Raw genomic sequence first — 23780 nt, forward strand, 5'->3', positions numbered from 1 at the left:
TCACTTCATCGGATGCATACTGTGGAAAGTACAGAAGATCTTTTTATATACACAAAGCATGAAAAAATGGGTGTTTACCACTACAAAAGGTTTTCTCTCCGCCCACCCTACTCTCCTGCTGGTAAAAGCTTATCTAAAGTGATCACTCTCCTTACAATGTGTATGATAATCAAGGTGGGCCATTTCCAGCACAAATCCAGGGTTTAACAAGAACATCTGGGGGGGGGGGGGGGGAGGGTAGGAAAAAACAAGGGGAAATAGGTTACCTTGCATGACCCAACACTCTCACAAATCTTGGGAGACAGGCCAGTCCTTGCCTACAGACAGCCCCCCAACCTGAAGCAAATACTCACCAACAACCACATACCACACAACAGAACCACTAACCCAGGAACCTATCCTTGCAACAAAGCCCGTTGCCAACTGTGCCCACATATCTATTCAGGGGCACCATCACAGGGCCTAATAACATCAGCCACACTATCAGAGGCTCGTTCACCTGCACATCCACCAATGTGATATATGCCACCATGTGCCAGCAATGTCCCTCTGCCATGTACATTGGTCAAACTGAACAGTCTCTATGTAAAAGAATAAATGGACACAAATCAGATGTCAAGAATTATAACATTCATAAACCAGTCGGAGAACACTTCAATCTCTCTGGTCACACGATTACAGACATGAAAGTTGCGATATTACAACACAAAAACTTCAAAACCAGAGTCCAGGGAGAGACTGCTGAATTGGAATTCATTTGCAAATTGGATACAATTAACTTAGGCTTGAATAGAGACTGGGAGTAGCTAAGTCATTATGCAAGGTAACCTATTTCCCCTTGTTTTTTCCTACACCCCCCCCCCCCCCCCATGTTCTTGTTAAACCCTGGATTTGTGCTGGAAATGGCCCACCTTGATTAATATACACATTGTAAGGAGAGTGATCACTTTAGATAAGCTATTAGCAGCAGGAGAGTGGGGTGGGGGAAGAGAAAACCTTTTGTAGTGGTAAACACCCACTTTTTCATGCTTTGTGTGTATAAAAAGATCTTCTATACTTTCCACAGTATGCAGCCGATGAAGTGAGCTGTAGCTCACGAAAGCTTATGCTCAAATAAATTGGTTAGTCTCTAAGGTTCCACAAGTACTCCTTTTCTTTTTGCGAATACAGACTAACACGGCTGTTACTCTGAAACCAGTGAACTCAGTGATCACCAAGTGGTGAAAGAACAATTAAAAAAAAAAATATATATATATATACACACACACACACACGGCATCTCAAAATTTACTTGGTTCATCTACTTCGACAACAGCAGTTTAGTTTTGCTTGTAACCCTCAATAGTTAGCATGCAGAAGCATGTTCTGGAAAAAGATAATCGAGATGTCACTACAGCACTCTGCTATTAAGCCTTTGAGGAAGTGGGAAGACAGGAGAAGGAGCAGTTACCAAAGCACAGATGAAACAGCTACTAGTGTATATCTTTGTTAAGGCATATTAATGTAACCTAAATTGTGCTTTCCAATGCACCTGTATGGATTCAGTTCTACATTTTGTTTAGGAGCAGAACTGCACACACTAATTTCTATGCACAATTATCAAAATTGTGCTTGCTCACTGGGTAATTACCAGCAAGTGTGTCCAATTAGTTATATGCCTATACAACTACTGTAATTGCAAATGTAAATTAAGCACAAAATTATGCATATAAAACCATGAAAATCTGGCTCTCAAGTTATAGATCCTCCTTATTGTCTGCCGGGAGCAAAACTCTGTTCTCCATTTGCTGGTCAGTGGCTTTCGCGCAGATCTCAGCATGCTGTGTTGGCACAGTCTTACGCTTTATGGATTCACTTACTCTTCTTGGCCCCACGGAACAGGATGAACTTTGCAGTTGGCTAGGAGGTGAGGGCTGTACCTGACCTCAACATAGATGACACCTTCTTTTGCTTTCATTTCTACAAACTCATAGGCTATTCTTCTCACAGCATCGCGGTCCCCCCTGTAAGGAAAAGAACAGGATTAGTCTGATTTATGAGTTCTCAGCAACTTATGGGCTGCTGATCAACAAGATACGGGAGAGTGGACCTGCTGAGGGTCTGAATGCTTCCCAAGAGGCATCCCCGTCTCACCAGCACATGAAAATTCATCACACACTTAGAGAAATTAGATTGCAAGAGTCCTTTGGCTTGGAAGCGACCTATCTAGTGAGTCATTTAGCTTCTCTCCCTGCATGGTGCCAGGACTGACTGCATCATCTCTAAACCAGCTGGGCAAAAGCCTACTCCCCCACTTCCCAGGAACCAGTGATTTTTTTCAGATAAGCAAATAAAATACCATGATGTTATCAATCATCATTATCATAGTAAAGGGAAATTAATACATTTTGTAGCTTAGAGTCTCCCAAGCAAGCATTCTCAGGACCATTCAAGCCCCAAATCGGCAATTCTAGCTTGCAGATGCCTAAGATCGATAAGAAACTTGCAGCGGTTACCAGGCAATAAGTTACTTACGCAATGGCAGGCATGTAGAGAGCAAACTTTTCTAGAAACTGGGTGAGAGTGAGTGGCTCCGTGTAACTGACATGCTGCAAGAGGTCTTCAACAGTGTCACCAGGGAGCGGAATTCCTCTTTTCCTGGAAATCGATAAACATTTCACTTTTCTATTTCTCCACAGAACAGATACAGCACAGAAAAAAGGTACCTCACATATGTGCCTCTGGAGCCCCACCCAGATAAGAGAGGACTCTGATCTCTATCCCCAACAACAACAGACCCAGAACTATTCAAAGAAACTGAGCCAAACAGAACCTCTCTTTTCCTCATGCCTTGGTACTTCCTAGTCCTGGAAGCAAAAATGACAAATTATTTCAAGAAAGAAATTTCCAGCCCCATTTATATAGGCTCAAGAGCTGCCAAACATCGGATTGCTTTTATCTGAACTGAGCCACGGAACCTTCTCAGGTTTGCCTGTTACTAGTCTCCAAGAGCCTTTCTGACCTTTCTGCTGAGGCTGCGAACAATTGTGATGTCGTTTCTCTGACGTGGAAATCTTTACACTGCGAACCAAAGCTGACACCCACAAGCCCCTTCACAGAGAAGCCACCAAAGAGCATCCAGATAGGAAAGCCCTTCCATTGCTACCAAAAGTGGGCTGTATCTGAGCTTGTGAGCTGGAGGGGAAAGGCTCCAGATCTCAATACCAAGGCCTTGGCCTTTTCCAGTTCCAACAGCCAACTACACAACCTAGATTTCCTACACACACGTTTTATTGCTCTGTGGTGTAGGAAATCTACACTACATTCAGAGTTCAAAGGCAAAGGCAGTTACCACAGATTAAGACCCTGGCACTCAGCATACATCATTCATTACTGTTAAGGATTACTCTTTCCACATTGCCCTTTCCACTCTGATGACACATCATTTGTCCAGTTTAAATGACTGACACCTCCAAGCCATGCCCTACATTGAACACTGCCCTTCCTGAGCCCGTGAACAGGCCCTTATCCTATCCTCATTCAAATCCTTCCTGCAGGCCTTTCTCTGTCTATGGTACACTTAATTACAGTGGGCTGGATGCAGGGTAATTTGGGATCGTCTACACATATAAAGGTATAAGGCTTAGACACACTAGACGGTGTGGAAGTCAACATATGCACCATAAAAGGTGGATGAGTGCAGTCAAGCCTGACAGAATTCAAACCTGTGCTTTCAGGGAGTCTACGCAGGGATTGCAAACACAAGACTTAGAGCACCAATGCAGAGTCTCTCTCATGTGTCACTACAACGTTGCATTATTTGGATGTAGTCAAATTGAGTCAATCACCACCCAGCAACTTTATTTATTTGCTGTTTGAGCTGTACCAAGCAGTTTTCGTGTCATGATCACTAAGTCATGATCACAAGCAGCATTCTATGCTTGGGGCCAGATTTTCAAAGCAGACTCCTAGACTGCCCCCACAAAATGCTGTCCCTGCACAAAAACCAGCATGCATTTTTGCTCTACCCTGAACTGAGCACTATCTGCTGGGAGGTGCCAACTTCATAGTAGACATGAAAATAGCTCCAGTCACCTCCGTTTTATTCAAGCATGGGGCAGCCCTGAGCTCCTGCCAAGTTGCCAGCACAGTTCCCTCTCGTGGTTGAAGTATGGACACTCCAATCTACAGGAGTCAAGAGAATCCCCCAGCTAACCATAAAACCCAATCACCCACATTGCCATAAGGAAGTAGAAGAGCTCCAGAGAGTCAGATGTGTCAATGAATCCCTCACATGCACAGGATACCTATCCATACACTGAAATCTTTAACCCATTCCTTTGATATGTATAGATGGGTGAAATCAAGGGGAATTTCTTACACAACATACCAAAGGGGCATCCAGCAATTAATGAGAAGGATTTTCTTGATGCACCTTCTGAATATTTATCTTGGCTGCATCGCAGAAACTATTGTATGTTCTGAAGGCACCTTAACCAATTACTGAGAAGTAATTTTTTTCCCATACAAAAATATTTTATCAAATCCTCAAATCCATCCATCTTAGATCATGTCACTTCTATTCCATTTTTACCAGAAATTGCTTTCCTGGCTAAAGCCTCCTCAACTATGTTGAAGTGTTATTTGTTGGGACATGGGAAAGAACCTGCAAAGGCTGGTTGTTAGATTCAACCTAATCATGACGTTCTTGATCAGAGGGGTTTCTGCCATACTTAAGAAATCTGGCATTGTTTGCCAATGTCCTTTATGTTTAAATAAATGTTCACTCCTGGAAGAAGATTCATGTTTATCTTGTTTAAAATTATAGAGCCAGGTCCTGAAGTTGTTAATTATTTATCTAGCCACTCATCAAGTGTATACGTCAATTAACCAGAGTTTGCCTCCCCGACAGCACATCTGCTCCTTCTTGCTTAAGCCAGCAATGAAGCCATAGCACTGAAGACTTTCCCTGGCAATGTGTTACAACTAGAATGAGACAATTGTTTTTCTGCAGAACCAATTTTTCCCTCCTCCAAAAAGCAAAAAAAAACCCCAACCCCATAGATTTGGTTTGAATTTGGCATGCTGGGAATAAAAGTTTCAACTTTTCTTCATTTTGGAATGTCCCTCAATTTTAAGAAGTTTAAAAATTTCAAAATCAAAACCAAATATTATGGTTGACATGACAAACCATTTTTTCCAACATTTCAGGTTGGCAAAACTTTCAGCATTTTCATTTCAGGTCAACCAAAAAAACAATTTTTTTTCCAGACGTGCCCCTAAACCAAATATCTGGTTATCCACACAGCCTGAATTATACCATCTGCCTGGTTTTGAGATGGCAAGGCAGGATTAAACAGAAAATTTACACTGAGTGCTGAGAGAGAAAACCTGTTGAAAACACAAATACTAGCATTAATAGTGTGGCAAGTACAACTGACCCAGCCAATTGCTTTCTGCAGACCCGGAACTGGCAGTGGCAATGCTGGTGCACTAAGGTTGTTTGCACTTTGCAGAACTCTTGCAGTTATTAATGTGACAGAACACTGTGCTGTTTAACGGATATATTTAGAAATGGGCTAATAAAACTCATTCTTTCTAAATTTGTTTGGAAGCCTGACCACAAAATCTGTTTCCTCATCTAACCTGCTCATGTTGTTGCCTATAGCTCTGTGGCTTGTGAGCATAAGGAGAGGGGCACTAGGTCACTGTTTGGTTACATATTTGACACCAATTCAGTCCAGGTTCCCTACCACACTATTAGAAAGTGGTCAGCTCTGTGCATCATGCACTCAGTCACAGCACTGGTCTACACTGCGACTAGGACATGCTAGTGACAGCCATTTGTTGTTTGCACATTTCAAGCAGAGTTTCCCTGATGGGCATGGACAGAGAACTTTTTGTCTGAGAATTGGGATGTCAGAATCAGGGGTGGGGATATACAGTGATCTATAGGATAGACTGTTGGCAGGGCTTAGTAAACAAAAAATCCTTGTCTTTGTCAGCTAGAATCTTGCTAATGGAAAGGATGTATAAACATAATTCTAGCTAACACGGGCCTAATCAGCAAGGACAAGGCCAAATTCTAGGAGCTTTCCTTTTTACATGGAGGCGCCTCTGTTCAGGAAATCTTTAAAAATCAAAGCACCCAGCTAAACACACTGAAGCAAATTGTTATTTTTAAACAACTCACTTGCCAAAGTATAATATTGTTTCTGGCTTTATGGCTCCATCCAGGTGGACATGAAGTTCTACCTGTAATAAAAATGAGTAAATAAAATAAATAAATAAATATTTTTTTAAAAAAAAGACAAAGAACAATGACACATTCATATAACTGTGAAAGTAATCTCTGGATCAGAAGACGCTACAAATACAACCAGTGTGGTGGAGTCACAAGATGGGAGCTAAGAGAGAGAACATAGAAAGCTACAGAATATAGAAAAGATACTTGATAAGTGTAAGTTATTTATTGAATGTCTGAAAATTGACAGAATTGGATTCACTGTTCTTCCTGGAGGTCACATTTTTAACATTCCTTTACAAGCAAACTCTGTTTCCAGGAATGTTTACACTGCTCAGGAAGTTGTCCTACTCATATTTGGTCCCCCAATAAGTAGGGGCGGGGGAGCGACATTTGCTTCTATCCTGCTCCATCTTGATATACATAATCTCTTAAACCAGTAGCCCTCATCCGTTCCAGACCACTGTACCCCTTTCAGGAGTTGGATTGGTCTTGTGTACCCTCAAGTTTCACCTCAGTTAAAAAACTACTTGCTTACAAAATCAGATATAAAAATATAAGTGTCACAGCACACTAATACTGAAAAATTGCTGACTCTCATTTTTACCACATAATTACAAAATAAATCAAATGGAATATAAATATTGTACTTACATTTCAGTGTACAGTGTATAGAGAGTGGTATAAACAAGTCATTCTCTGTATGAAATTTTATTTTGTACTGACTTTGCCAGTGCTTTTTATGTAGCCTGTGGAAAACTAAGCAAATCTCTAGATGAGTTGATGTACCCCCTGTCACGGAGTCCCCTGGGCGATGCTTTGGGACTGCTCCCTACGAAGCCAGGCAAGACTCTGGTGAAGTCTCCTATCTGTGAGAAGACTCTGCAGGGCAAAAAGCTCACACAGCTTCCACCTTCCTGGGTCTGACCTTCGAGGATTCAGCATCCTCTGCCCCTCCGTGCGCTTCCCACAGCGAGTCCGCCCAGGCGGGGTCCTGGGGAAGCCAGAGGGTCCTGCACCCCAACTTCGCAGTCAGACATGACTCTTAGCCAGCCAGTAAAACAGAGGTTTATTAGATGACACGAACATGGTCTAAAACAGAGCTTGTAGGTACAGAGAACAGGACCCCTCAGCCGGGTCCATTTTGGGGGGCAGTGAGCCAGACAACCACGTCTGCACTTCACTCCTCCTCCCCAGCCAGTCCCAAACTGAAACTCTCTACAGCCCCTCCTCCTCTGGGCTTTGTCTCTTTCCCGGGCCAGGAGGTCACCTGATCTCTTAGTCTTCAACCCTTTAGCTATCACCTTGCAGGGGGGAAGGGCCAGGCCATCAGTTGCCAGGAAACAGGGTGTCGGCCATTCTCTGTGTCCAGACACCTGCCCTCTAGGGCTCTGCAACGATCATACGCCCTTATCCCACCACCTAGATACTTAAGAACTGATTAGGGGAAACTGAGGCACCCCCACAATATTCAGAGAAAATATTAAGAACAGTCCCACTTCGTCACACCCCCATCAGACCTCTGTGTACCCCCAGGGGTACATGTACCCCTGCTTGAGAACCACGGTCTTAAAGGCTGACTAATCCTGATTTCTGCTTGCCGAGAATGCCATTCCACAAGCACGTCAATTTCTCAACCAAAAGCTACTCCTGCTTTGATCATGTTTCAAAATGGCGCTTTAGTTTTGCGCTATTGTCTCATGTGTAATGGGCCTAATCACCTTTAATTCTAAACCCCTGCTATCACACACTTTCAAAGATAAATAATTTCTGCTAGGAGCAAGACCTCTTGGAAGATGGAAGACTGGTACCTTTTCAACATTTGGTGGATGTTGCAAATTATTTAGGAGAAAGTTGATAAAAATGATTTGGAAAGCACAAAATTAAGGGGAAAAAACCTTGATGATAAGATGTTTAAGCAATATTTTGTGTGTGCAAATACAATTGTTCTGGGAACACTGGGAGAGAATGAGACTTGCAAAGGAAAATGTGAAGAAGTTCTCAAGTCCATCACAATTACAGAGGAAGAATGGGATGTGATATTGTAATTAATTCCAGGCATGTGGAGAGGAGAGGGGCATGGCTTACATCTTTCTTTATAATAAATGTTCAGTGTCAACTTACCAGTGCTTGGAAGCACATGTAAACAAATGCTCTTCTGTACCATGGGCCTCCCACAGAGGCTGTTTCTGATATCTCCTGGGATCATGTTCACCAAAACTGACTTTTTGGAAAGCGAAAAGCATTGAACAGATTCATTTTATTGAAGTTTTTGCCACATTACTAAGCCGTTAAGGGAAATTTCTCGTCTTGTTGACTTGCACTAAGGGGAGCTGTGCACATAATTCTCTGCAATCTCAAGGAGAAAACGCCCCTCAGTTGTTTTTAAAATGTTATCCAGACCAAATGAAACATTTTTTAAAATCACAACAGGCATTCAGCGGAGAGATGAATGAGGACAGTCATAGTATGAGGAGCACAAGACCTTGGTTATTACATGTCTATTGTGTCCAAGTCTTTCTGACAACTGCATGGATTGCAATGTACCTACCTTGAAACAAAGAGACTATCCTATGAATAGACACTTAAGAGATCTGGACTGTTCAGTTTAGAGAAAAGATGAATAAGTATGAATTAAGAAAGACAAAGTAATGAATGGGACAGAGGAGGTAAATGAGGCACACCTGTTTGCTTGTTATTAATAGGAGAGATGAGGACATTCAAAGAAATTTTAAAGGCAATAAATGTAAGACTGAGAATAAAAAAAAATGTAATACAATGCAAATTTAACCTGTCGAACTCACTGCTACAAGATATTTAACTCAGGAACTTAATAGGATTCAGTAAAAGACTGGACATTTATGTTGATAATGAGAATACCCACAGTTACATTAACTACTATTTAAAAAAAAGGAAGAGGTATAAATCCTCTTGGCATCAGAGCATACGCCAACCAATAACTGATAGGGGTTAGAAAGAAACTACCCCTTCTGACACGTTATTCCTTAATCATTCCTTAACGGTCCCCTTCAGGGTTTACCTCTGACACAGTTGCTACTGAGCAAAGTAAAAAACAAGAACTGAACTAGCTGGACTACTGGTCTGATTTGGTAATTCCTGCTACTCTGTGTCGAAGTAGTGGGTTTTCGAGTTTGCTCTGCTCATGCCCATCCTGCTGTCTTTCAGGAGTTCCAGACTTTTGGGCCAGTCACTGAGAAAGCTGTCTCCTGCATATAGGGGTTGCCACCCCGTCCAGGTTTTCCCAAGATCGTCCCTTTTTCGAGGTAGCTGTCCTGGGAAATCTCTAAGAGTGCTCGGTACACACTGCCAGCTGTCCAGTTTTGTGGGCTAAGGAGCATCCCGGATGTCCCATTTTTTTCCAACCTCAAAGGTGGCTACCCTACCTGCACATGAGTCTGATGCAAGGTCCACAGTCCCATTGGAACATGCCATTGCAGCAAGCCACGGTCACATGGAGAGCTTTGAGAGACTAAAACCTGAAATCTGAGCCAGTCTTACATCAGGAGCCAGGGCAGACAGCAAAAACAGTGGAATGATAGACTCTTGACGGCCTGAGTTGCTGGACAAACAGACTGCTCCATTCAAAATCAACTGCAGCTTTCAGTTATAATCATCAAGCCTAGATGTCATGGATTCTGTGGCTAAGTACAAAGCATTCTACATCATGATTAAGGCTACATTTTAGTCACAAGTATTTTTAGTGAAAGTCATGGACAGGTCGCAAGCAGTAAACAAAAATTCATGGCCTGTGACCAGTCCATGAATTGTACTATATACCCCTAACTAAAACTTGGGCCGGGGGTGCTCCAGGGCGGCGGTGGCCCATGACCCCTGCTGGTGCTCAGGAGGAAGGGGGGTGGTGCACAGCCTAGGACCCCGATGGTGCTGGGGAGTGTAGGGGGAGGTGGGCTCCCTACCCAGCTCTGCGCAGCTTCCCCGAAGCAGCCAGCATGCCCCTGCAGCTCCTAGTGGGAGGGAAGGTCAGGGGGGCTCCGTGTGCTGCTCCCACCATGAGCACTGGTTCCATAGCTCCCATTGGCCAGGAACCGCAGCCAATGGGAGGTATGGGGACAGTGCCTGCAGGCAGGGGAAGCATGCACAGCCCCTAGGCCCTTCCACTTAGGAGCTGCAGGGACATGCCAGCCACTTACAGGGAGCCCCCCCCGAGGTAAGCGCCACCCCACACCCCAACCTCCTGCCCCAGCCTTGGGCCAAGCCCCCTCCCACACCCAAACTGGTGCTGCTGCTGGCCCAGGGGCTGCCCGAGTGCTTGGGGAGTCCCAGAGCCAGCCGTGCAGAAGTCACGGAAAGTCATGGAATCCGTGAATTCCATGACCTCTGTGACAGACTCGCAGCCTTAATTATGACCCTATGTAAGGGAAGGGTGGAACTACTCATCTTTAGCAGTGGCCTCAGGATTACAGGCAATGCTTTTCTCTCTGCCCCGATTTGCAAATCCCTGAATGGGACTGGATCTAGTTACCTGTTTTTTATTCTAGGGCGGCATTCATTTCTTGTGGAGATGGATGCAAACACAAGAACCCAGACTGACCAGGTTTTGACCTTGTCTTTCACAGGCATGAGATTTTTACCCATACATGAATTATACGGTTCTAGTAACTAGGACAAGGCTACCAGAGTGGGACCCAGAATGGAATCAACTGTGGGGGAAGATGGGGCGCAGAGGACAAGGGAAGCAATAGAAGGAGAGAGGTAGCAGCAGGGAAGGAGGGATGGGAGTCAAGGTGGAAGAAGTTAGCAAGAGGGACAGGAGTGAAGGATGTGGATGGAAGAAAGTGCAGCAGCAGGAGGGAGCTGTAGATCATGCAGAGCACAAAGTGATACAGGTCCTGGATCCATCCTCCTCAGAAATGTAAAAACCTGGCAAATTTTGAATTATTGGGCTCCAATTCCATTCAATTATTGAGTCTTCACAGAGGTGTCACTCCTTGGGGGTTTTGGTGGCCACACAACCCTTTGATGGAATTACAGGCTTGAGGCTCACTATGCATCTTTATTCCACATTGTGCCATGTACAAAATCCTAGCAACATGCATCTACAAGTTCCTAGCTCATCTCAAACATTTCCTGCAAAAGCGACCCACAAGTGACAGCAACATTAAGTAGCTTCCTTTCAATTGTGGGCCATCTGCCTCTCCCCTCTGTTGCTACTGTAAACAAGACACTGGTAAACTGCAGCAGGAAAGTAACAAGGTTCCACTCCATGTCTCCGGGAGAGGGTTCTCTCCCCCTCAAATAGCTTGCAATAAAACAGGAATAATAAAGTTGGGTGAGGCGCATCTGAGCAAAGTAGCGTGCAGCTTGCAAGGAAAATGCCCAGCACCCTCAGATTACCTGGGCTACAAGGAACTAGCAAAATCTGACAAAAGCCTTGTCTATCCAAATGAAATGGACAAGTAGGGAACTGGATAAGCACAGAACTTTTTGCGTTGTTTATCATGGCTGATCGACTCTTTGTTTCACTCTGCCTCCTTGGGACTGGGGAACACCATTCCCTTTCCCAGAAACTCTTCTGCCAGGTGCTATTGGTTCTTGAGGACGGGGATGACCGTTACAAAGATCTAGCTCTTCTTCCACCCTATGCAGTCCAAACATCCAGTGATGTCTCATCCAGGTTCACCACTGCTGGGGAACTTGGCCCGCATCCACTGGTCCATTGTTGGCTCTCGCTCATTACTCTGAGCGGTGCCCTTATCAGGTACTACTTCAAATTTTCCATTGAAGGGCAAAGGGGTGCACACTGACCACACCTGGCACCACCTGCAGGGCCACTCCAGAGATTGGTGGATTCACAGGATTGAGCCAGATCTGAGAACTTTGCTACACGATGCCTGGTGTGACACGATCAACAATGGTCATTCTGGCTGGCACACTGGTCCTCAGTAGACTAGGTATGTTTGGGAAAATCATCAACGTATGCAAGGGACATGACCTTATTTTAGATCAATGAGTTCTCCAACAACTTAGGACTTAGATAAATCAGCTTTCACTGAACCACATCTCTACACAGAGAAGTGCAAATAAGCTAAAGCAAGCAGAGAACTAAGGAACATTTATATTATACCCTTAGAGGGGCCAGAACAGTGAGAGATGGAAGAGGCTATGCTCTCAAATACATTGCCCTGCATGACGGGACAGAGGAAACAGCTATAGTATATACAAAATGATATAGTACTAGTAAGGCCTTGCAGTTTGGACTAAGTTATAAATGTGCTGCAGATCAACTAATTCTCGGTCAGGGTTTTGCCTGTTGCGCAATGTTCCCCCTGAAAGATCCCCTCCAGCTGGTGCCCTCACATAGTACTGCCAAACAGACTAAGCCTCCCTTGGCTAGAAGCAGGCTACATCTGTACTGGCAGAGGACAATGGAAGGGATGACTGTGCTTGTTGGTTTATAAAACTAACTCCACAGTGGGCCAAATCAGATAAAGCCGTCTCTTGAATTCCTTTGAGTGTTAACTCTTTCAGGGCTGCTTGACAAATGATGACCTATTGCTCAGTCCATGGGTCTTCATCAGTATTGCAACCAGCAACATGTTCTTCAAGCCATCTTTAAAGATGGCTGGGTAGATGGGACATGATGTGCACTTGCTTCCCTTCTGGAGATCTGGCTTCAAATCCTATTTGTGCCCTAACAGAGAGTGAGCTTGTTGATCATCAGCTGGTTGGTCCATGTCAAAAATCCACTTTGCAAACTGTCACAATATTCAAGCCTTGTTGAGAAGAGAGATCCAAGACTGGACTAGCTGAGGCAATACTGAAGGTCAAGAGGGGTAAGCGTGCACAGAAAGTGCAGGTACCCAGCATACCTGGCTCTCAACAGGGCCATTTGCCCTTCACTTACATAATCAGTAAATTCACAGATGGCTTTTAAAAAAAGGCCATCAGATACGGTGACCCAGAAAGGTAGCCTTTGAGCCAGGTGACATATAGAGTGTTTACTCATTCTGTTTTAAGGCCTGATTTTCCTTTTCACTTACACCAAAGTTAGGGAAAGGTCCATGGAAGTTAATATGTAGGGGGGTAAATACCTGGGAGGGTGAAGAGCTATTTAAGCTAAAGAATAGCGTCGGCACAAGAACAAATGGATATGAACTGGCCATGAACAAAGTCAGGCTGGAAAGTAGAGGATGGTTTCTAATCAGAGGGATGAGGTTCTGGAACAATGTCCCAGTAGGAATGGTGGGGGCAAACAACTTAATTAGTTTTGAGAGAGAGCTGGACAAATTTATGAGTGTGACTGTATGACGGGATTGCTTGTGATGGTAGGAAGCAGGGCTTAACAGCCCTGGGGCTCACTTCCAGTTTATATCGCTAAATGCTCATGCTCCAGGGTTTCAGCTGGCCAGCTGCAGGGGTCAGGAAAGGATTCCAAGTGTATTCTGGGGTAGTGGGTGGGGTTCAAATCTCCTTCCTTAGAAGCGTCAAGGATGGCCACAACTGGAATGGGACATTGGACAGAGTGGGCCAGGGCTTTGAGGTGGCACCAAGCAGTCTCTCTCAGAGATGCTTAGCTGCTTGGATCTTGCTCACACGCTCAGGGTTTAACTGATCACCACATGTGTAGTCTGGAAGGAGTTTCCCCCCCACGTCCAACAGGCACTGACTGTGGTGCGGGGGTTTGCCTTCCTCTGTATCATATGGGTGCAGGTCACTTGTCAGGATTATCTTGGTATATCTCACTTAATTTCCCTGCCACTGCAGAGGCCTCAGCCCCTCCTCTTGTCTGCCTGTGGCCATGGGTGGCAGGTATAACAGGCCAGGGAAGGCAAGGCTGCCGCTGACCCGCCGCTGGACACCTGGGCTGCGGTGGCCGCGGCCCTTCCTCAAGACCCCCACCGCCTCCTCCACTCTACACCCCACCCCCACACAGGTCCCCACCGCTCACCATGTCCCTCGTCCTCCAGACAGGGGAGCGAGGAGGGATGTGGAGAGCCGGCAGACTGAGGAGGCTCAGTCAGGTGCTGGGGTCAGCAGCTTGGTTGGGGTGCACTTCAGGGACCCAAGGAGCTGGCACTAAGGGGCCAGCAACTTGGCCTTGGCCCAACTCTGGGGGGCGCGTGGGGGCAGCTCGGCCCGGCAGGCACTTGGGGGCCAGCAGCTCAGGCCAGTGCTCAGGGAGACCAGCAGCTTGGCCCGGAGCTAGGGCAGGCCTGACTCTGGCAGGGGGTGCCCGGTGGCTGGAGGGGAGATGGCGGGGGGGGGGTGTGGCAGCTTAGCCCAATGTGGCTGGGTCGGGCAGGTCGGCCGTGGCTCCTCCAGTCATGGGGGCCCCCTCAGAGTCAGGGCTTCTCCTTTTATGGGGTGGGATGGGGGTTTTGGGGCTCCAGTGTGCAGGGCCTTGGGTGGAAGGGGCAGGGCTGGCAGGCTAGCCTCCCCAAAGTGGGGTTCACCTGCCACCCATGCCTGTGGCACATAATAGTAGTCTCTCTTCCGGGCTACAATGCTTTGATCTAACGTTGGTTGTTGGGTTTGGTGTGCAGGTGCTGGGTGGTGTTGGTGGCCTGTGATATCTATGAAGGAGGCTGGAGTAAATGATCTAGTGGTCCCTTCTAGCCTTAAGATCTATTACTCTAATACTGATTTTTACTAACTGTGTAAATGAAATGGGAATGAGGCACTGTCAACCTTTCCCCTAACAATTTGACTTTCAGGGTTTCCTAAATTCAATCAGTGGTTGATTTGATCAAAACCTAAGGATCCAAATAATTTATATTAATGAGCACACAACTCTACCCATTATGCTGATCAACTGAAGCGGGTATTAATGGATAACCCAGTCAATGACTGTTTAATAATTAAAAAGGCCTTTAATCATCAGTCACTTTGCTCAGGTGTATGTATCAGCACATCATCAGCATTTTCTAAACCACCATATATTAACATGAACAATAACTGGACACTACAGTCATTGCATGCTGTATCCATTGACTCATTCAGTTATTGAATAACTTTGAAAACTTCAAGCAGAAAAAATTAAGAAAGGTCAAAACTCAGCATGTGGTAGGAGGAAGGATGACCTGTACACGTGAATATCCACTGTCTGAAGCCAAGGTAGTGATCTGAAAAGCGAAATCAAACTTTGACGCTGCATGATAGCATCATCCACCCATTCTTGTTTTTTTCCCAGTAAACTGTACTTTGTCCCTATGTCAAAAGGCTTTCAGCAAATGAGAAAATTCTAGGAAGTCACAAAAATCTTTCTGTCATAGAAAATACGCGTCCAGCTTGCAGCCTGTTGCTTCCTGGGCAGTGACTGAGCATGTGCAATATCTAGCATTAAACTGTCAATTCCATTCCCAAAAAGCAATTCCACTCTTTAGCATATCACACACACACACACACACACACAGGGAGAAAACAGTCATCTTGTTTGGATACTACTATTTATAAATGGAAGCTCATCCAAAACTCGCTAATACTAAGACAGTGGTGAAATGGTTGTGGAAATGGCATCTATATGTAGTCTCTAGAAGAAAGCTTCCTGTTAGGGATTTTTAATGTAAGTCATCGGTATTAGAAATGTGAGATCTTTACAGCAAGGTTACAGAAAATGCTGTTGATTAGACAGACGCCACATATTGCTTTCTCATCTCTCCTCTGTTACTTCGTGTTGGGCGTTTGTCACCATTAAAAAAAGGCCCATCACACACATTGAACCTTGGAGGGTTCGGAGTAACACCTGCCCTACATTAGAAGTTCCTGGGATTTATTAGGGTTTGATAACTCAACAGCAATGCTACACAGTCTGTTGGACAGCATATGCATGTCGCACGCCGGCCTGTGTTCTCATCCCACTGTTCTGTCTGCTACCGCTGTTCTTTTGAATGGACAAAGTACTGAAAGTGCAGAGATTCCTGCTCTCAGAAGCACCTTGCTCAGCTGGTTCTGATGCATGCTGTCAATTAGGAACTAGTCACGCCTTATGTCTCAGGGAAGTTATAAGAGCTATGATGAAAAGCAGGCACCTTGACGCTAATTAGAGACAACTCATGAAATGAGGTCCTTGTCCTTATGCTGGTCATAAGGTTGACAGCAAGGGACAACATGTTTCTACTAAGACACTGGGCCAGAAATTCTAATTTTCTACTATAGGTAGTATCTGTCCCCTCCCAAGGACTCTGAGTAACAGGAGAAAGTCATCCACTAAAGCAACAAGGGCTGTATCCATACCACATTCTAGACTGTAGCCTGACAGAGGAATCCAGAATACTACTAGTTTTACAGACTGCTTTTTTCTAGCTTCTCAATTAGCTTGCTTAGGAAAAACAGGTTAGACATCCAAGCAGTTGTTAGTACAGTCTCAATGTCAAAAGATAGTTTCTTCGGTATTGTCTATTGCATGTTTCAGAGCGAGTGACAGATCCTTCTTGTCAAAACAGGGGTTGACCATATCTGCTCAGAGGAGTCTCAGATGTTCTGTACTCTTTTAGAATCCAGAAAGAGAAGGGGTCAGAGCACAGGTGCTTTCTATGCTTCTTATGATGTCTTACGTGAACAGGCTGAATTCCTGGAAAAAGGGCATTATGTTTCTGGTCCTGACGTGTGCTTAGCTTGTTCTTGGTGGCCCATGAAGCCAGTCAAGTGATCAGTGAATGTCTCGATGAAATAAGATGATAGTTCTTGGCACCAAACGGTGCTACAACTGAGAAGAGGCAATCTGGGTTCACTAACGGATTCAGGATCTGGAAAAGTTATGCAAAGCATGACTTGGCTACCTATCAGATTCCAAATTACACAGCATTTTTTCCCCCTGGATCATATCTTGTCTTTACTGGCTCCTGCTACTCCACTATTTTAACAGTCAGTGAGATGCATAAATGAGAGAAGCAGTCATTTATGCTTCAGATGGCAAAAAATTAAAGTAATCACTGTGGGTCAATTTCTGCTCTTAATGGCACTGACGAAATGTACTGATTCTCTGGAGTTCCATCATTGTAACTCCAAGTAGGATTTGGTGTCTAACGTCTAAAGATGGCTGGGGTTTGATGGCATGACTGTAAAGAGGCATCTCCCACCGGAGATGGCACACACATTACTGGAATAAAACATGCGTAAGAATACCTGTGTACAGACTTTTCTAAGTAGCTGTATTTTTCTGATGTCAGCCCAAGCTCAGAGGAGAAAAAACTCAGAATGAAAGAACATGAACCTTACAAGCATCTAGAGGATAATGGGATGATAAATAATGACCACCATCAAAAACAAATCATGCCAGACCAAACTAATTTCCTTCTGTCATAAATATAAAGGGAAGGGTAAACACCTTTAAATCCCTCCTGGCCAGAGGAAAACTCCTTTCACTTGTAAAGGATTAAGAAGCTAAGATAACCTCACTGGCACCTGACCAAAATGACCAATGAGGAGACAAGATACTTTCAAAGCCGGAGGGGGGGGGGGCAGACAAAGGGTTCTCTCTGTCTGTGTGATGCTTTTGCTGGGATCAGAGCAGGAATGCAGGTCAGAACTCCTGTAAAAAGTCAGTAAGTAATCTAGCTAGATATGCATTAGATTCTGTTTTGTTTAAATGGCTGATAAAATAAGTTGTGCTGAATGGAATGTATATTCCTGTTTTTGTACCTTTTTGTAACTTAAGGTTTTGCCTAGAGGGATTCTCTATGTTTTGAATCTGATTACCCTGTAAGGTATTTTCCATCCTGATTTTACAGAGGTGTTTCTTTTACTTTTTCTTTAATTAAAATTCTTCTTTTAAGAATCTGATTGCTTCTCATTGTTCTTAAGATCCAAGGGTTTGGGTCTGTGTTCACCTATGCAAATTGGTGAGGATTTTTATCAAACCTTCCCCAGGAAAGGGGGTGTAATGCTTGGGGGGATATTTTTTGGGGGGGGGGAGATGTTTCCAAGTGGGCACTTCCCCTGTTCTTTGTGTAACACTTTGGTGGTGGCAGCGTTTAACCTAAGCTGGTAAGAATAAGCTTAGGGGGTCTTTCATGCAGGTCCCCACATCTGTACTCGAGTTCAGAGTGGGGAAGGAACCTTGACACCTTCTTTCACAGGATTACAGGCCTAGTGGATGGGAGGAAGCAGAAGATATGATAGATCTTGATTTTAGTGAGGCTTTTGATATAGTTCCACATGTTACTCTCATCAACAAACTAGGGAAATGTGGTCTAGATGAAATTACTATAATATGGGTGCACAACTGATTGAAAAACAGTACTCAAAAAGTAGTTCCTGCAGGGGTCTGTATTAGGTCTGGTACTATTCAACATTTTTATTAATGACTTGGATAACAGAGTGAAGAGTAGCCTTATAAAATTTGCAGATGACACCAAGATGGCAGGGGTTGCTAGGAAACTGGAAGGCAGGTTTCGAATTCAAAATGACCTTGAAAAATTGGAGAACTGATCTGAAATCAAAAAGATGAAATTCGATAAAGGCAAGCGCAAAGCACCACACTTAGGGAGGAAAAAATCAAATGGAGAACAACAACTGACCAAGTGCTGAAAAGGATCTGGAGATTATAATGGATCGCAAATTGAATATGAGATATGTGATGCAGTTGCAAAAACGGCTAATAGAATTCTGGGGTGTATTACCAGGAGTGTAGCATGTAAAATATCGGAGATAATTGGCCCGCTCTATTCGGCACTGGTGAGGCCTCAGTTGAGTAGCGTGTCCAGTTTTGGACACTAATTTTAAGAAAGACATGGACAAATCGGAGAGCGTCGACAGGAGAGCAACAAAAATGACAAAAGATTTAGAAAGCCTGACTTATGAGGAAAGGTTAAAAAAACTGGGCATGTTTAGTCTTGAGAAAAGAAGAAGGGGGGGGTGACACACCTGATAAGTCTTCAAACCTGTTAAGGGCCGTTATAAAGAGATCAGTGATCCATTGTCCTCCATGTCCTCTGAAAGTAGGACAAGAAGTAATCAGTTTAACCTGAACCAAGGGAGATTTAGGGTAGATATTAGGAAAGGCTTTCTAACTATACGGATAATTAAATACTGGAATAGGCTTCCAAGGGAGGTTGTTGAATCGCCATCACTGGTGGTTTTTAAGAACATGTTGATAAACCTCTGCAATGGGTGCGTATACTCGGTCCTGCCTCAGGGTAAGGGACTGCACTAGACCTCTTGAGCTCCCTTCCAGTCCTACATTTCTGTGATTTCTGACTTCTGAGGAACTGAAAGAATAGAGGCATTTTCAGCTGTTTGAAATTTTAATGAGCTGTGCAGATGTTTATCTTTTACTTAACCTCTCACCCTGCAGAAAAACCAGGAAGATGGCTCAACAATGTGATGTCTCACATCCACTCTCTTTCTTCCCCCTTTCAGTTGAGGATAACTAACCACAGATTGAGAATTAGCTGCCACCCATTTGGATGAAGTGCCTATTGAAAGCTGAATTCTGTCCTACCAGCAGCAACCAAAGTAAACCAAAGATTGAAGCGAGTCAAAGATTCAAAAAGAGAGCCAGATTCTGATATCATTTATGCCAGATTTTGTACCACAGTAACTGAGATCAGAAGCTAGCTAAGAGGTGGCTTCTTTGGTGATGTTCTCTGCAAGAGACCAAGGATATGAAACTAAGCATCTATTTTCTATTCTTCCCTCTCTCCTTCTTTATGTTTTCTGTCCAAGTATAAACACAATGAACACCATGATTAGTGTACATAAAGTGTAACCTATGACCTTGCTTCAGATGTATTTGTACTGCAAATGGCTAAGTGAAATATCAGAGTACATTTTACAGCTGTGATCTGTGTGATGTCTTTGGGCAGACAGAAATTGTCACCAGCAAAGAACTGAACAAAACATACCCCCAAAAATAAAAAAAAATCTGAAAGAGAAAGCCTGTTACAACAATGAAGGTTCTAAGAGAACAAAAACCACTCTATAACCCAAAGCCAGAGCATCCTTAGTACATATCCCAAAATCCTATCAACATGTGATTATCAGCACACAGTCACTGAAGCTTTATATATATATATATATATATAAAAAAAAATGTAAGCTCCGAGTTTGATTTTTTCTAACAATGGACTCCTCAGCCACTAGAGGTTCTCCAGAAAGCCTAAGTTTTAAATAATAAGCTATTAAGGAAAATGGTGTGTGTCGTGACCTTTATTTTTCATTAAATGAGACACACTGAGACCAGCTTAGACCCTATGCTTATTTCTGAACAATTTAATGTCAAACATACTGCACATTACACAAAAGATGTATTTATCTAAATTCAATAAGACCAAGAAAACTTTTTGGTCTATGTTCATCTAACACAGAGTGTAAATTATTCTTTCAATGTGCTGCAAGCAGAACATTCTCAAATATCCTTTGTTTTAAATGGTGGTTATACAGGTGATGGGAGGCTGGATGACTCAGGGAATTGAGAATATACACAGCATTTCACCTACAGATCAATGGCTCTGATGGAACTCATACTGATAGTGACTGAAAGGGATCATCTAACAGTAATTTTGTGGCCTCCATCCAGATCAAAGCAGACAGGTATCCACCCAAAAATACTACCACTAGTTTCCCCCTTTGTTGGCAGTAGCAACCAGGAGGCAAAGGACCACATGCATCATGTAGACTGAACTCTCCTCTGATCCTAATGGGGGAATTCCGGGTCAGCATTGAGCTACAATAGCAGGATAGCTTGGAGGAATCTTTCACTGCTGCTTCCCATGCTGTGCCCCTGGTCTGCCAATAAACAGGACTTCATACTCCATGTTCTGGTCTAGCCCGGGAGGCCTGGCAGGGGTGCTCCGAAAAAGCGAGGCTCAAACGCGGCAAAGCGGCGAATTATTGGCTTTACTGAACGTAACTGACACACCCGCAACGGGGACTCCAAGCGTTGCTGTCACGGAGGCGGAGAGCCCAGTGCACTAGAGCAATGCCTGGGACGGAGTCCAATGAAGGGGCGGGTAGCAGGAATTAATATACACTTAACATTATCAGCTCATGTATAATTACTACAGGGTTGTGCTCCTTTACTGGCAAGGGGCCGGTTGTGGACCGGTTTCGACCGGTTCCTCATGTCCAACACTGACCGATAGTAACCATCTGCACGAGAAAGCGTTCTTCCCTAGCTAGGCCATCACAGAGTCTTCCGCAGTCCCTTACACTCCATGACCATAAATTTGACCCCTTTTTCCAGCACTAATTTCACTAGGAGGCTTAATGGATATATCGTAAGCATGGGTAGTCAACAAAGAATCTTCCAGGTCATTCCTAGAAGGTCATCTCTCTTGCCTGCTTTTCCTGCTTGCTCACATTAACAGAAAGTTTAAATCTCAGTGTTAGACCTTTTTTCAATATGGAAATTAGTTCTAAAATAGCAAAATTTACAATCAATATTTTGTGATTTTTAGTTGTCTGGAGTGAGTCTGAAAAAACTTTGTGAAGAGAGTGGTCACTTTGGATGGGCTATTGCCAGCAGGACAGTGAGTTTGGGGGGGGGGGGGCGGCTGAGGGTGAGAAAACCTGGATTTGTGCTGGAAATGGCCCAACTTGATGATCACTTTAGATAAGCTATTACCAGCAGGACAGTGGGGTGGGATGGGGTATTGTTTCATGGTCTCTGTGTGTATATAATGTCTACTGCAGTTTCCATGGTATGCATCCGATGAAGTGAGCTGTAGCTCACGAAAGCTCATGCTCAAATAAATTGATTAGTCTCTAAGGTGCCACAAGTCCTCCTTTTCTTTTTGAAAAAACATCCTTTGCCCTCCAGTCTTGGATGGTGGGGAGACGACAGGATGCACGGATATAACAGACCATGAGCTAAACTTCAACATCTTATCCCTTACACCATTTTCTTTATAGGCTTTCTTGTGCTGCTAGATACTTTTCACTTCACTACTTGTACTGTTATCAACTCTATATATTGACAGTACTGCTGGGATATATTTGCTGGTGACTGTTGTGAAAGGATTCCATCAATCTCTAGCTCATTTAATGCTTGGTGCTTAGTTTAAATTATTTTTGCATTAACAATCTTTTTATATGTTGTTTATTTTCCTAAACATTGGCTACCCACAATCATCACTCAGGGGTGGTGAGTTGTATGGGCCCGTGATGCCCAGGCTCCAGCAATATTCAGGGCCCAAAGGCCCAGCTCCACCAATGTTCAGGGCCAGATCTCTCCCCTGGAGCTCGCTGCTGCCTGCAGGGAGAGGGCTTGGGGGAATCCTCCTCGCAAGCCCCTGCCCCGGGGCAGCCTGTCTGCACCCCAAACTCCTCATCCTGAGCCCTGTCCCACCTCAGAGCCCGCACCCCTGGCCAGAGCCCTGAGCCCCCTCTCACACCCCAAACCCCTCATCACCAGCCCCACCCCAGAGCCCTCACATTTTTACATTATTTTTAAAAATATACAGTATATTGGCTTACAAGCCCTGGGGGCCGGACTTGGACCAAAAATTATACAAACCTGCCGCCCCTGCTCACTGCTATCAAAAGGCAGCAACAACTGGTGCAGCTGTAGTTGGAAACTACAAACACTTGCCGTTACACGATGTCAGTGCTGTGCCAGCGACTCTCTCAGCAGCAACAGGTATTGCAGTTCTGCTGTCAGACCAGGCTTCCTACTACAGTCCCTTTAGGGCGAGAACCGGACAGCATCTTCCCGCGTGCATAGACAGCACCTAGCCCAATGTGGGTGCTGCTAACCGCAGTACAAATAATAAGTCAGCAGGATGAGCAACAGAAAGTGGAAGCAGCAGAACACAAACGCTTACCAGCAAAATGGGTGGCGACAGATTCTGGTTGGCAAAGCCACTCAAGATAAATACAAGCCCGGCTGCGGGCAATGGCCTTTCCCGTGCGGTGCAGGCGCCTCTGACGGGAGAGGAACAGCTGGGTCTCCCCGCGTTCCGCGTGTCCCCGGGAGACCTAGGTGGGCTCGCGCCGCCCACCAGCCCCAGGGGTTCGGGGCTGGCCCGGCTCGCGTGGTGGCCACGAATCTGGCTCTAGGCAGGGCCCCCCACTGCCCCGGGGGGCAGGCACGTGCCGGGGTGCGGGGGGCTGCCCCACCGCGGAGCCGCCCGCCCACGGAAGGGACGCAGCCCCCGGCTCGGACCCAGGAGCACCCAGCACGGGGGAGGCAGCCGGCGCCCGGCTCAGAGCCGCAGCTCGCTGCCCGGCCCGGCGGTGCTGACCCGCTCGCTCACCTTAGGCAGGTCGAAGACGGGCGCCCCCTGCCCCGCGCCGCGCTCCATGCTGCAGCCGCGGCTCCCCTCCAGCCGGCTCTGGCGGGACAGCGGGGCTGCCGGGAGCTTGGAGCCCGGCCCCGCCCAGCGCTCGGGCCGGCCCCGCCTCGCGGACAGCCGCCCGCGCCCTTTCCGCGGGACAGAGCTCGCGGCCCTCGGTGCTCCCAGCTGCTTGGGATCCGCCGCCCCCTGGCTGCTCTCTGCAGCCTGGCCCTGCCCCAGACCCCGCTCCCCTCTGCAGCCCGGGGCTCGCGCACGAATCTCGCTGGCAAGCAGCTTCCTCCTCTCTCCCCCAAAGACCCGGGCCCCTCAGATCCCCTACAACTCCCTTGCAACCCCCC

General features: G+C 45.4%; 1 protein-coding gene across 1 annotated transcript in view; it reads right to left on the reverse strand.

The window, feature by feature from the left end:
- LOC144273562 (adenosine deaminase-like) overlaps window positions 1-23471 on the reverse strand; it is a 39152-nt gene extending 15681 nt beyond the window's left edge. Inside the window, exons 1-4 of the mRNA XM_077832203.1 lie at window positions 23401-23471; window positions 6173-6234; window positions 2515-2637; window positions 1860-2003 (exon numbers count right to left, since the gene is read on the reverse strand). Of these exons, the coding sequence (XP_077688329.1) occupies window positions 1860-2003; window positions 2515-2637; window positions 6173-6234; window positions 23401-23448 (377 nt within the window). The 5' untranslated portion in view covers window positions 23449-23471. The remainder of the gene's footprint in view (window positions 1-1859; window positions 2004-2514; window positions 2638-6172; window positions 6235-23400) is intronic.
- Between the last annotated feature and the right edge of the window lie 309 nt (window positions 23472-23780).

The sequence above is a fragment of the Eretmochelys imbricata genome, chromosome 13 (genome assembly GCF_965152235.1).
Source record: "Eretmochelys imbricata isolate rEreImb1 chromosome 13, rEreImb1.hap1, whole genome shotgun sequence".
Classification (NCBI taxonomy): Eukaryota; Metazoa; Chordata; order Testudines; family Cheloniidae; genus Eretmochelys; species Eretmochelys imbricata.